The 12,142-nt window shown below is 44.1% G+C and overlaps 1 protein-coding gene across 1 annotated transcript in view; it reads right to left on the bottom strand.

Moving 5' to 3' along the window:
- spo11 (SPO11 initiator of meiotic double stranded breaks) overlaps positions 1 to 11,819 on the bottom strand; it is a 45,944-nt gene extending 34,125 nt beyond the window's left edge. The window contains exons 1-2 of the mRNA XM_080204513.1: positions 11,689 to 11,819; positions 1,439 to 1,552 (exon numbers count right to left, since the gene is read on the bottom strand). Of these exons, the coding sequence (XP_080060639.1) occupies positions 1,439 to 1,552; positions 11,689 to 11,819 (245 nt within the window). The remainder of the gene's footprint in view (positions 1 to 1,438; positions 1,553 to 11,688) is intronic.
- Positions 11,820 to 12,142: the final 323 nt, after the last annotated feature.

Here is a 12,142-nt window from a genome sequence, read left to right as displayed (position 1 = left end):
ATAATATCCTTTCTATAATAGGGTGAGCAGAACTGTACACAGTATTCCAAGTGTGGCTTGACCAATATCTTGTGTAACTTCAACAAGACGTCCCAACTCCTGTATTCAATGTTCTGACCGATGAAACCAAGCATGCTGAATGCCCTCTTCAACACTCTGTCCACAAGTGACTCCACTTTTAAAGAGCTATGAATATATATCCCTCCATCTCTTTGTTCTGTAACTCTCCCCAACGCCCTACCACTAACTGAGTAAATCCTGCCCTGGTTCAATCTACCAAACGCATCACCTCGCAATTATTTAAATTAAACTCCATTTGCCATTCATCAACCCACTGGCCCAAATGATCAAGATCCCATTGCAATCCCAGATAACTCCGGTAGAGAAATATCAAACTGCAAATCAAAATGGGGAAATCGCAACTTGAGTAAGAACATTTGAACATCAGAATTAAGAGTAGAAGTTGGCCCTTAAAGCCTGGTCCGCCCTTCAATCAGATCATGGCTGATTTCTCCCTGGTCAGACGTCCACCTCCCCATCTGTTCCCCATCTCCCCTTAACCCAAAATATATCTACCTCCTTCTTGAAACCATTCAATGATTCAGATTCCACCGTGCTATGGGGCAGCGAGTTCCACAAATTCACCACCCATTGTGAGAAGTAGTTCCTCCTCATTTCAGTTTTAAATCTACCGCCTCTCAACCTGTACCTGTGACCTCTTGTTCAAGATTACCCCAACAGGAGAAACAGAGCACAGCTTCAGGGAAGAAGGAAAGGTAGGAACTCACACTTTTGCCCTTTTCACCCAAGGACAGAAGTACATCAGAACAGGAGGAGGCCATTCTGCCCCTTGAGCCTGTTCCGCAATTTAGTGGGATCACTGTTGGTCTGCAGCCTACCTCCACACACTCATTTTTGTCCCACATCCCTGAATAGCTTTGCTTAGGAACGTAGGAACAACAGGAGGCCATTCAGCCCATTGAGACTGCTCCACCATTCAATATGGTCATGGCTGATCCGACACTTCAATGCCTTTTTCCCCACACTATCTCTATAACCCTTTCCTTTTTTGCTGATCATAAATCTATCAATCTCTAGACATGCTCAATGAATTATATAATCCTTACAGTGCAGAAGAGGACCATTCGACCAGCAAGTCTGCCACAACTCTGACAGAGCATCTTACCCAGCCATCCTGCCCTAGCCCAACTCTGTGTATTTACCTTGGCAAACCCGCCTAACCTACATATCTTGGAATACTAAGGGGCAATTTAGCATAACCAATCCACGTAACCGGAGGAAACTCACTCAGACAAGGGTAGAACAGTAGAAGGTGAGAATCGAACCTGGGCCCCTGGTCCTCTGGGGCAACTTTACTAACCAGTGTACCAGCCATGGTTACTTGGAGTTTTGCATCAATACAATAAAAAAAACATACCGAATATTTTCCCAGGATGATCGTTTACCGAAAATAATAACTGGGGCTTCTCCCCTCGCAAGATATGTGAGTGTCTCTTTGATAGTGTTTTCAATTGCTTTAAGAACATCCGAACTGAAAGAGAAGTGACATTAATCAGTAAGTTTACTGTACAGAAATAGTGCAGAGGAAAGAAGTTGTCATATTAAAACTGGAATATCCTGAATAAGATATTTTATTGTCAAGACGTTATGAACAATCAGATCTGTATTATGTTCTGCACTCCTGAAAGATTTGTGTCAAGGGCAACACTCACACCTCATTTCTAAATTTTGGCTTTTTTTCAGGTTTTGTTGTAATGAGATCTGGATTCAAATGGTCCTGGGAAAAACCGAACTGAGGATTTGTGGGCAGGTAGGTGGCACTTGATATCACTGTCAATGGTAAATTCCATCATTTTGCTGAAATTTGAAGGTCAGCTGATCGGACAAACCTTGGTGGTATTTAATTTGTTCTGCTCCTTGTTGCAGGACATTCATGGGCAATTTTCCACTTTGTCAAGTAAATGTGTATGTACCTATAACGGTTTGGCTACAGGTGGGGCTAAGTCTAAACCATTGCAGCAGGGATATAGTTGGTGTCTTTTGCTGTATCCATGTTCTCAGCTGCGCTTGATATCACATAAAGTGAATCAAATTGGCTTATGACTGAAATCTTTAATGGCAGCAACCTCAGATCAAGATGCATCATCCATTTAGCAATTCTGGCTGAAGATAGTTACAAATCTACTCCTGGCCTACTCCTGCTCCTATTTCTTATGTTCTTATGTTAAATGTTTCAGTTTTGACATTTGCACTATCGTAATAGGCTCTGCCAATACTGAGGGTGGAAATATTCATGGAAGCTGTCCTTCCTGATCCTGTTTGTCCATCATCATTCACAGCTCAATATGCCAAGGCTGCAAAGCTTCAAAACATAGCCAGTGCCAACTGTCAGAAAAACCCATCTGATTTATTAATACCCTTTAGGGAAGGAAATCTGCTGTCCTCACCTGATCTGGCTGACATGTGGCCCCAAAGCCACAGCAATGTGGTTGACTCTCAACTGCCCTTTGAAATGGCCTAGCAAGCCACTCAGCTCAACGGCAACTAGAAATGGGCAATGAGCGCTGGTCAGCCAGCAATGCCCATGTCCCATGAATGAGTAAAAAAAAACCAGAGAATGGAGGACTCTGTGATTACTGACTCTCAAAATTGATGAGGGCCCTGTCACAGACACTTACTCAAAGACATCCTGAGGTGAGTTGTACTTTTAATAGATTAATGAATCAAGATGAAAAGCAAGATCTGGGTGATAGCCAGCAATGAATGAATCCCTGAAATACAAGGGAAATAATTGCTAAGTATTTCTGATGTGACTCAAAATATCACTATGTAAGGAATTGTCAAAAGTCACATATTTGAAGTAACTCATAAAATAGACAGTTCTGATGATAGGAATGATTGGCAAGAAAGCATTGCATCAATGACAGAAAACGTAAGTCATCCCACGAATATCTTGGTTGCCGGCTCTTTCAATTGTGTTGTACTGGATAGCGGCCGTACCTCAACATGTGTGGGGTCAACTGGCTAAACAGTTATTTGAAAACCCCTGACAAAGCAGATAAAGGCAGAGTTAAGGAATATGAAAATGCTACCTGCTCTCAATTCGGGAAGAAGAAGAATAGTGTTTATAGAGAGTGGTCCTCTCACGTGATGTTGCAGAAAATATGTCATTTCATCAGCACTAATGTGGTTCAGAATGACATATCGTTATTGCTAAGTCCTCGATTGGAAAAAAAAGGTGCATTTAGACATGGAAAATGACAAAGTATTTGTCTTTGATAATGTTCCGATACAGAGGTTAATTCCCTTTTGAGAAGCCACGCTGAATTCCCCCAAAGAGGAATACCTCGCTTTGTAATCTATTAAAAGTGTTTGGGAAACTGAGCTGTTCTTCATTAATGTTTGGGGGTTCCTTAATAGAAATACCTAACACTCGCTTTAAGTGATCAACAAGTTATTTATTTAAACAATCGGGAACTTTAACTAAACAAGTATTGATTAAAGTAAGATACGATTGGAATGCTGTTCAAATAAATACAAGGACCATTCATTAACAAGAAAAAACTTTTGTCAGTCTCAAAAAAATATACAACCAGGTGTTTTGGCTTTGGAAACCCTTTGGAATTCTTCTGTTGATTCCGCTTTCTGTAAGCGCTTTCTGATTTTGTACTCTTCGTTAGATAGATGGAGAGTTTTTTTCAGAGATATTTTAAACTGGGGGAGCTCTTCCCTCTCTAGGTGTTGAAGGGTGGCTCTTCAGTTGAACTACAGGCAGGCAGTTGAGTTCCTCTTTATAACTGTGATGGCCTATCAATTTTCCTACACCAGGATTGGTCTGATGTTATCAACAACAGCGAATTCAAATTTGATAGATTCCTGATAGCTGAATGTCTTCTTTAAACTGTCAAAATTCAAAAGCCTGCAAAGCCTGTTATCCAGGCAACTCTGATGTTTGGTCCTTGTCACAAATGTTGCAATCTGCATACGCGGCATTTTAAACATCCAAGCACTGACACAAAAGCAGTTTTAAAAGGGACCACATTCATAAACCCAACTTCACAACAATAAGCAGTTAACTTATAGTTCACTGGATCCAGACATTACTGTATTCCACTGAGGAAACTCAAGTGTTTCCCATCCCTCTGGAGATAGAAGTCTAGTTAACAAGAGGAGAATCGTGTTGAAATTGAACAAACAATTTATCCATCCTTCATCACAAAAGTTAAAGCTAATAACATTGTGGATAAAGAAATTAATCCCTTGCAGAACACATCACCGTCTCAATGTGATGTAGAAGTCACCACCACCACCACCCCCGGTATTAGCCTGGGAATTAACCATGGATCTGAAGGTCAGGGACCAGGATTGGAATGTTACCTGCTACATTTTGTAGATATGGCAACCAGGTTCAACATATCCATCTCAATAAACAACAAGAACAGATGGATAATAGTGGATAAAGTCATGAAAAAGTGGGTTGGCACAGTCCTTGGGTCATCAACAGAATTCCTAACCATTACTGGAGGTGAATTTATGAACGAAGAGTTTAGAGACATGCATACAAGCTTAAATATTATAGGGATGCACACCACTGCATAAATTTCATTCAGCAAGGGATCGTGCAGCAGAAACCATGCTTCGTTGGAATTTTACACAAAATACTGGCAGATCAGTCACACAGCATGTTAGAAATGCCCTAAACAGAGCATCTGAAAAATTCCTTAGGATAGACAGATGGGGGGGGAAGGGGGGTTGGGGGGGTAGTAGGGGTGGGGGGAAGTGGGGTTGGGGGGCAGGGGGGAAGTGGGGTTGCGGGGTGGGGGGATGTGGGGTTGCAGGGTTGCAGGGATGGGGGGGAAGGGGGCTTGGGGAGATGTCGGGTTGGGGGTGTGGAAGGGGGGTTGGGGGTGTGAAAGGAGGGGTTGGGGGTGTGGAAGGGGGGGTTGGGGGGTGGAAGGGGGGTTGGAAGGGGGGTTGGGGGTGGAAAGGGGGGTTGGAAAGGTGGGAAGGGAGGGTTGGGGGGGTGGAAGGGGGTTGGTGGGTGGAAAGGGGGGGTTGGGGAGTGGTAACGGGGTTGGTGGTGGAAGGGGGGGATTGGGAAGGGGGGTTGGGGGGTGGAAAGGGAGGGTTGGGGGGTGGAAAGGGGGGTTGGGGGGAAGTGGGGTTGGGGGTTGGGAGGGGAAGGGGGTGCTGGGAGGGGAAGGGGGGTTGGGAGGGTTAGGAGAGGAGAGGGATTTGGAGGGGATGGAGGTTATGCCTTCTGGTTCTAGCTTTTCCTACTAGTGGAAACATCTTCACATCTACTCTATTCAGACCTCGCTGTATCTTTTAAGTTTCAATAAGATCCCCCCCGCTCATCATCTAAGCTCCAACAAATACAGATCCAGAGTTCGCAAACATTTCTCATGCCTACACTCAAATTTAATTGACCGACCAATGGCTAACTGACTGAGTCGGGGGGGGGGGGGGTGCGATTGAATCACAGGAGGGAAGGTGTGGATAGTGACACAGTTTGAAGGGTGATGGAGGTGGTGCACAAAGAAAGACTGGGGAATTGAGCAGCAGAGTGTCAGGTTCAGAAATTAAAGCCCTGCTAAAGGCTATGCCTGGCACACGCATATCTTGGCCTCAATCCAGAGAGGTGGCAGGCCTGTCGGTGCTTTATCAGTCATGCATAGCATGGTGTACAGGGTGTGGTCATTCCCCACACATTTGAATCCGGGGGGTTAACAGTTTGATATTGGGTGTAAATTACACAGTCACCATCAGGAGAGTCATCGGCAACCTGTAAACGGGAAACTGGTAAGTAAGAGAAAGGTAGCTGATGGTCTCAAGTAGGTCAATGTGACCAAGATGGAAAGGAGTGAGGTCAACATCTAGCATGAGGACATTCATAGAAAACAGTTCAGCGGAGAGGACAAAAATATCAACTGCAATAACTATGGGTCTAAGGTTAAAGGGGGAGGTAGAGGAGCAATCAGAGGGAGGGAAACTTTCACATTGTGAGCTTCTACACGTGGAAGCTAGATTGAATAGAATCAGGGCAGCTGATAAAATGATACAGTTGAAAAATAATGTTGGGGGAAAGAAAAATCGCCATGGGAAAGGGCGGTCTGAAGGCTTGTGGGAGAAGTCAACTATTGCACTTTCGGGCCAACTGAGGGGGTACCTAATGATTCCACCTCAGGAAATAGAGATGGAGACTTAGCTAAAACAGGTTAGGAAGAGAAAATGTCAAGTGAAGAATTCAGGCACCTTAACTCAAGGTGCGCATTCCATGAGGTCCATAAGGTCTTGAGCAAAATGTAGACTTGGTATGACTGATCATTTGTCCCTTATGGATGAAAATGAAAAGTCAGAAGGAGGTTAAAACTATTAAGGGGCCATGTCTACAATATAACATCCTCCAGATGTTACATATTGCAGTTGCTCAATGATTGCAATCATTAGTGAGAAGCTGGGATCTAGTCTATTACAGAGGAAGCTGTCTGACAGTATCCTGACTGAGGTTGATAGTGCATGGCTGTCTTCACCCAGAGAATGAGGGCAGCTTAACGGTTTCACAAAACTCCTTAATTTGGCAATTGGAGGTGATCATTGCAGGGTAAGATGCAATCACATATCTCAAATATTTTTCCAAAGATGAGGAGTGGAGAAAGTAGGCAGCAGGGAACTCTGTCTTCTTCATGGCTTTAATGCAACTGAGAAGAAGGGCCAATTGCCATCTAGCAGGGCAAAAGGAAGAACCACACCTTCAGGAACATGGATCAGCAGGGCCCCATCAAGAGCCATGGAGGTGTTTGGCACGACTCAAGCTGTATTGGATATGCCTCTCATAATTAGATGAGCGACAGAAATGCTGCTAAAGCATTCACTTGTCAAGCAATGTGGTGGCTCACATTTGTCACATTCTCCCTAAGGATCTGATGCCACAGGGACTGGATAGCCATCCAGTGGCTATAAGCATGATTGCCGCATTCAACCTTTTTGCGAGTGGCTTGTTCAGCTTCACTGGGGACCTCTGCAGAATATCAAAATCCTCCATTCATAAATGCATCAAAGACCACCAATACCCTGTTCGGTAAGGCACACAATTATATCCAGTTCTCCCTGAATGAAGCTAGTCAGGCTGCCAGAGGATCTCCACATTCCAACAGGTTCAGGGTGCCATTGGCTGCTGCACATACATGGCCTTAAGAGTGCCCTGGCAGCAGACATTAATGTAAGATTTCCACTCTCTCAACTTGCAGCTGATCTGCGATCATTGAAAGGAAATGGGTTACAGAGTAGGGCCTGGGTGGGATTGTTGTCAGTGCAGGCTCAATGGGCCACATGGCCTCTTTCTGCACTGTAGGGAGTTTATGGTTTTATGGAAATGATGCAGGTTTGTACGAGATACCTGGGAATTCGCAAAATGCTATATCTTGAGTCGTTCACACGTGCCACAGGTCATCAAGGATGCTCAGCATATTCATGTCTCCCCCAATGAGTAGGATGCCGAAAGGGGTCACATCAAACAGGGTGAGGATGTTGACACCCTACAAGAAGACATGCCCATGAGACCCTTACAGAGACATGGATTCAGGGTGAAGAAGAAAAGCTCATACAAATCTATTTTTGCTAACCTTACTGCTACATCAGTGTATTTCTGACATCCACCACAGATGTGGAAGCTGTCTGCTGACTGTCATGCCCTATTATTGGGGAGGATCTTGGTGGGCATCCTCTGGCCTGAAGCCAGGAGGGTCCCTCCCTGATAAGGGTCTCTGCTTAGGAGCGACTGCACACTCCTTAGCTTGACCAGCTGGAGTTGATGGAGTCACGATAGAGGGGAGATTTGGAGTGGCTGGATACCCTTGTAGTGTCCCATGTGGAGGCCTCCAGCCTCTGATGGGTTGTCAGAGCCGATCTGGTGATGGGCTGTAACAACCCTGCCTGCTATCCCCGTACCTTTCTATGGAGCTCTAACTTTTCTCTGAGGCTAATTCCACAGGCTCCAAGGCACAGACTCAGCAAGGGCTTGGCCTCTGGCAGTCTGATTGTCAGCTGGCACTGCCTCTGCAGACACATTTTTCTGTGCTATGGTGATCTTGAGCTGGCTCAAAAAAATGGGATCTACCGAGGTGCATGTCTCTGTGGTAGCGAAGGGTGCAGGTGAATGCAGTGACAGGTTTTTCTCAGATATTTCTTCAGCCTCCTCAGTCTAGGTATTCTGGGGGCTGGTTGGTGATATCTCTCTGCCTTTTCTTGCTGATGGCTGTGTTGGAGAAGAGAATATTACTGATCTAGACAGCTACTTACAGTGAAAAGCACTTAAATGTCTACAGGTGGACTTATTGGGAGATGCTGATCTCACTTTTGGGGCAGGAACAGTCTCTGTCCACACAGGCCAGCTCTGCTCCTGCTTGAATGAGGTGAGTGGCCTCAATTCCAGCTTCCTCCTCCGGTCAGGAGTCTCCTGTTCACTATGATCTTGTCAGGTGGATAGACTGTGACAGCAAAAACATATCATAAACCTGCATTTCTGCTGTGGGTTCTGAATGGTTCCCAGTAAAGGGTGAAGAGACACGTTATGCAGGATGTCGCAGGAGTCGATGATGTGTGTGTGTGAGAGAATCAGTGGTGTGTCCCTTCTGCTGGTAGTGTATAAAATCCCTGTGGACTGTAGTCCAGTGGATACTTGAACTTCAGGGTGTGAATCGAGTGAAGAGAATAGTGACTTAACCTGGTGGAGCAGATGCGATTATTCATCCTCCCTACATTGCATAGTAGTCCTCTTTTGCGGCTCAGAGGTGCCAACCTCTCCGCCAACCTGTTCCTAAACGAGTGTGGAGAGGTTGGACGACCTCTGGTTCCCATCACGCTAGTCCTGCATAGCCTGGAGGAGTCTCAGCAGGAAATCCCACCTGGGGTGGTGAACTGTCACTGAACCCAGAGGCTGAGGGCTAGTTTCTTCTTCAGGCTATTGCTTTACTTGAATGTGCTAAGTTGCAGGAGTGAGTGCCACTGTATTGTGTGGATGCTATTTAAATACGATGGACAGACATTCAACTCCATGAAGTAATGGTGGGTGAACAAATCCCAGCTCACCAGATTTGACAAGTGCTCAATTATGCAGAAATAATGAGTTGAAAAGTAGACAATCTGGTGCCCAACAGGAGTTTTGACCATTTCCCCACCAGCTTGTCACTCAATTAGTCTTGGACTAGACCAGGGGAGCACAGCAGAATTTCGCCTCCAAATCACACTTGTGAACCAGGTGGCTTTGAAGAACAATTTTGTTGTTTTCTGTTTACTGCTTTTTATATGAGATCTATTTTAATTAAACAAATTTAAATTCTCCAGCTGTAGAGGTGAGATTTGAACTCAGGATTATTAAGTCCAGGTTTCTGAATGACCAGATCAGTAATGAACAGTTGCTTGGTAATACAAAACTTGACTATTGCTGGAAAGAGACATGTTGTCAAAGCTTCTTGTTTTGCCGTAATCAGGACAAATACAAGAATACCAAATTTCCAAAGATGACAATATTTTATACTGGAGGAGAAAAGAATGTTCATTACAAGTAAACTGTGGCTAAGATATTGCCTTGGGAAAGCAATGTAGGAAAGAGGGAACTATAGGCTCCCCAAGCTCCCAGGTAATTTGAGAAAGGCACAAGTCTTGAATTTATTTCTTTTGTTTCCTGTGTATGTCACTTTCAGCAGGTGTAAATGAGAAACAAATCAATTCAAAATAGTTGAGCTCATAATGTGGTCAACCACTAATCCTTTCAGCTTTGTGCATCTTGTCTTTCAAATCGATATCAGCCTTAACCTCCTTAGATAGCCGCAGATGAATCCTTCTCAAAAAAGCTTTCTTTGTCAATGGAACACATTATGATCCCTGCAGAGATCGATTTGAACAGCAAGTTACTAGTTTCAAGGATAACACAAAATGTCATTCTTTAAAGAGGTTTATTTCAAAAGATAAAAACAGTATTAACTAAATGCTTTTTTGTAGGCAACCTATACTTTTAAAATACAGAACTTTTCAGTTATATAACATGCCCTTTAAGTAGATTTTCAATTCTCCCAGAATCAGCCCAAAATGATTCTTAGCACCCAATGGTTTACTTCTGTTCTCTTTCCCAACATGAAATCTTTTAATTCCGGGACTGTCTTTCATGGTGTGAGCTTTCCTGAAAAATTCTCCTTCTAGATAAAGGTAGGCAAATCATTCAGCCTCGTTTTAACTCCATACACATTTGGTCTTTCCATTCTTGAGTGTGATGTTTCCTTCCACGATCTGACAGATGTGCTGATTAGGCGAATTAGCTATGCTAAATTCACCCTCAGTGTACCCAAACATGCGCCGAAGTGTGGTGACTAGGGGATTTTCATGGTAACTTCATTGCAGTGTTAATGTAATCTCACGTGTGACTAATGAATAAACTTTACTTTTAGTTTTACTTTCCTTTAATAATTTTCTGAGGCTACGGAGGTTCAGTCTCCACTCTTAACAAAAAGGTTTCTGCCATTTTGCCACCTTCTTAGTAAAACAATCTGAGACCCCTTTAATCTCTAACATTTAAACCATTCAGGCTTGCCGTCAGGCAGATTTTAGCACAGGTCACATGACCCCCTTCATTTTAACCAATATTAAAGGAGTCCCAAAACATTATTTTCTAAATCTTCTAGTTGTAACAATACATTTTTGTCATGAACTATGAAAATATCTCCTAAATGCCTGCCATTGCATCCCTATCATCTTACCTTTAACTTATTTCCAGTCCACTTTCTTCATACTCTTGTATTTATCTTTGAGTTTATGACTCTTGTTTTAAACCTATATTTCCTTATCCCCAACCTGAATGTGAAATTCAATCATGCTATGATCAATCATCATCCTGAGATCATTGCTTCTTTACACGTTACCAGGTATAGAATGGTCAGTTCACTGTTTGGTTCCAGAACAAAATAATCCCCAGTATGCTCTGTGAACTCATCCTCCAGGCAAACTTTGCCAATTTGTCATCCAAACAACATGAAGATTAAAATCCCATGTAATTATTGTTGGGCATTTAGACACCAGATCAAACACCAAATTCAGGAAACTAAAAAGGTTGGAAAGCTATTGAAACACAGAGAAAGGACTCCCTGACAGAAAGGAGTTGGTTTAAGTCTGTTTAAGTCACAGTAAAGTCACACTATTGAGGACAAATATATTTGTTTTAAATCCAGATCCTAACCATTGGCTCTGATCCCAATCATTAACCTGAAAGGCTAACCCTCACTGCTCAATACAGAAAGGACCACCTCACAACACAAGGGATCCGGGTTTGATCGCTAGCTTGTATCACTGTCTCACTGTGTGAGTTTCCTCTGGGCTACTCTGGTTTCCTCCCATAGTCTGGAAGATGTACTTGTTTGGTGCATTGGGACATGCAAAATTCTTCTTAAGTGTACCCGAACAGGTGCCCAAGTGTGGTGACTAGGGGATTTTCACAATAACTTCATTGCAGTGTTAATGTAAGCCTACTTGTGCCAATAATAAATAATGTTTAATTATTATGGAGAATGGAATGTTCCTTTGACAATATGAAAGTCCATGTTCAGGGCACCAGGATTACTGCAGGGGTTAGGGATGGGGGAGGCTTTGCTGTGGCTCCAGTCCCAATCCCCGTACCTGTTCAAAGGCTCAGCCCGCAGAAGCTGCTGCTGTCCAACATCGCGAACTTCAGCCCGCAATGACTGTAGCAGAACCGCCTGGAGCCGCTCCACTGCCCCGAACTTAGTCACTTGCAGCGAGGACTCCATCCTAAAGACACCACCAGCACTACCGACATCCAGAAAATGGCGCCCCCAGGTGAGAACAGGCCGGCTCCCGGCAAAACCAACTGCGTCTGCGCATTAGCCGGCCGGCTCCCGGCAAAACCAACTGCGTCTGCGCATTAGCCGGCCAGCTCCCGGCAAAACCAACTGCGTCTGCGCACCAGCCGACCAACTCCCGCCAAGACAAATTGCGCCTGCTCATCAGCCGGCCCCTCCCCCCACTGCAACACTAGTTGCACTTGCGTATATATGGTGCTACTTGTGTGTGATGGCAGTATTGTTATTGGGGCTGAAGTATTCCTTTCTAG

This window comes from Carcharhinus amblyrhynchos, chromosome 16, assembly GCF_965287045.1.
Source record: "Carcharhinus amblyrhynchos chromosome 16, sCarAmb.v2.hapA, whole genome shotgun sequence".
Lineage (NCBI taxonomy): Eukaryota > Metazoa > Chordata > Chondrichthyes > Carcharhiniformes > Carcharhinidae > Carcharhinus > Carcharhinus amblyrhynchos.
This window is presented reverse-complemented; position numbering and strand designations above follow the sequence as displayed.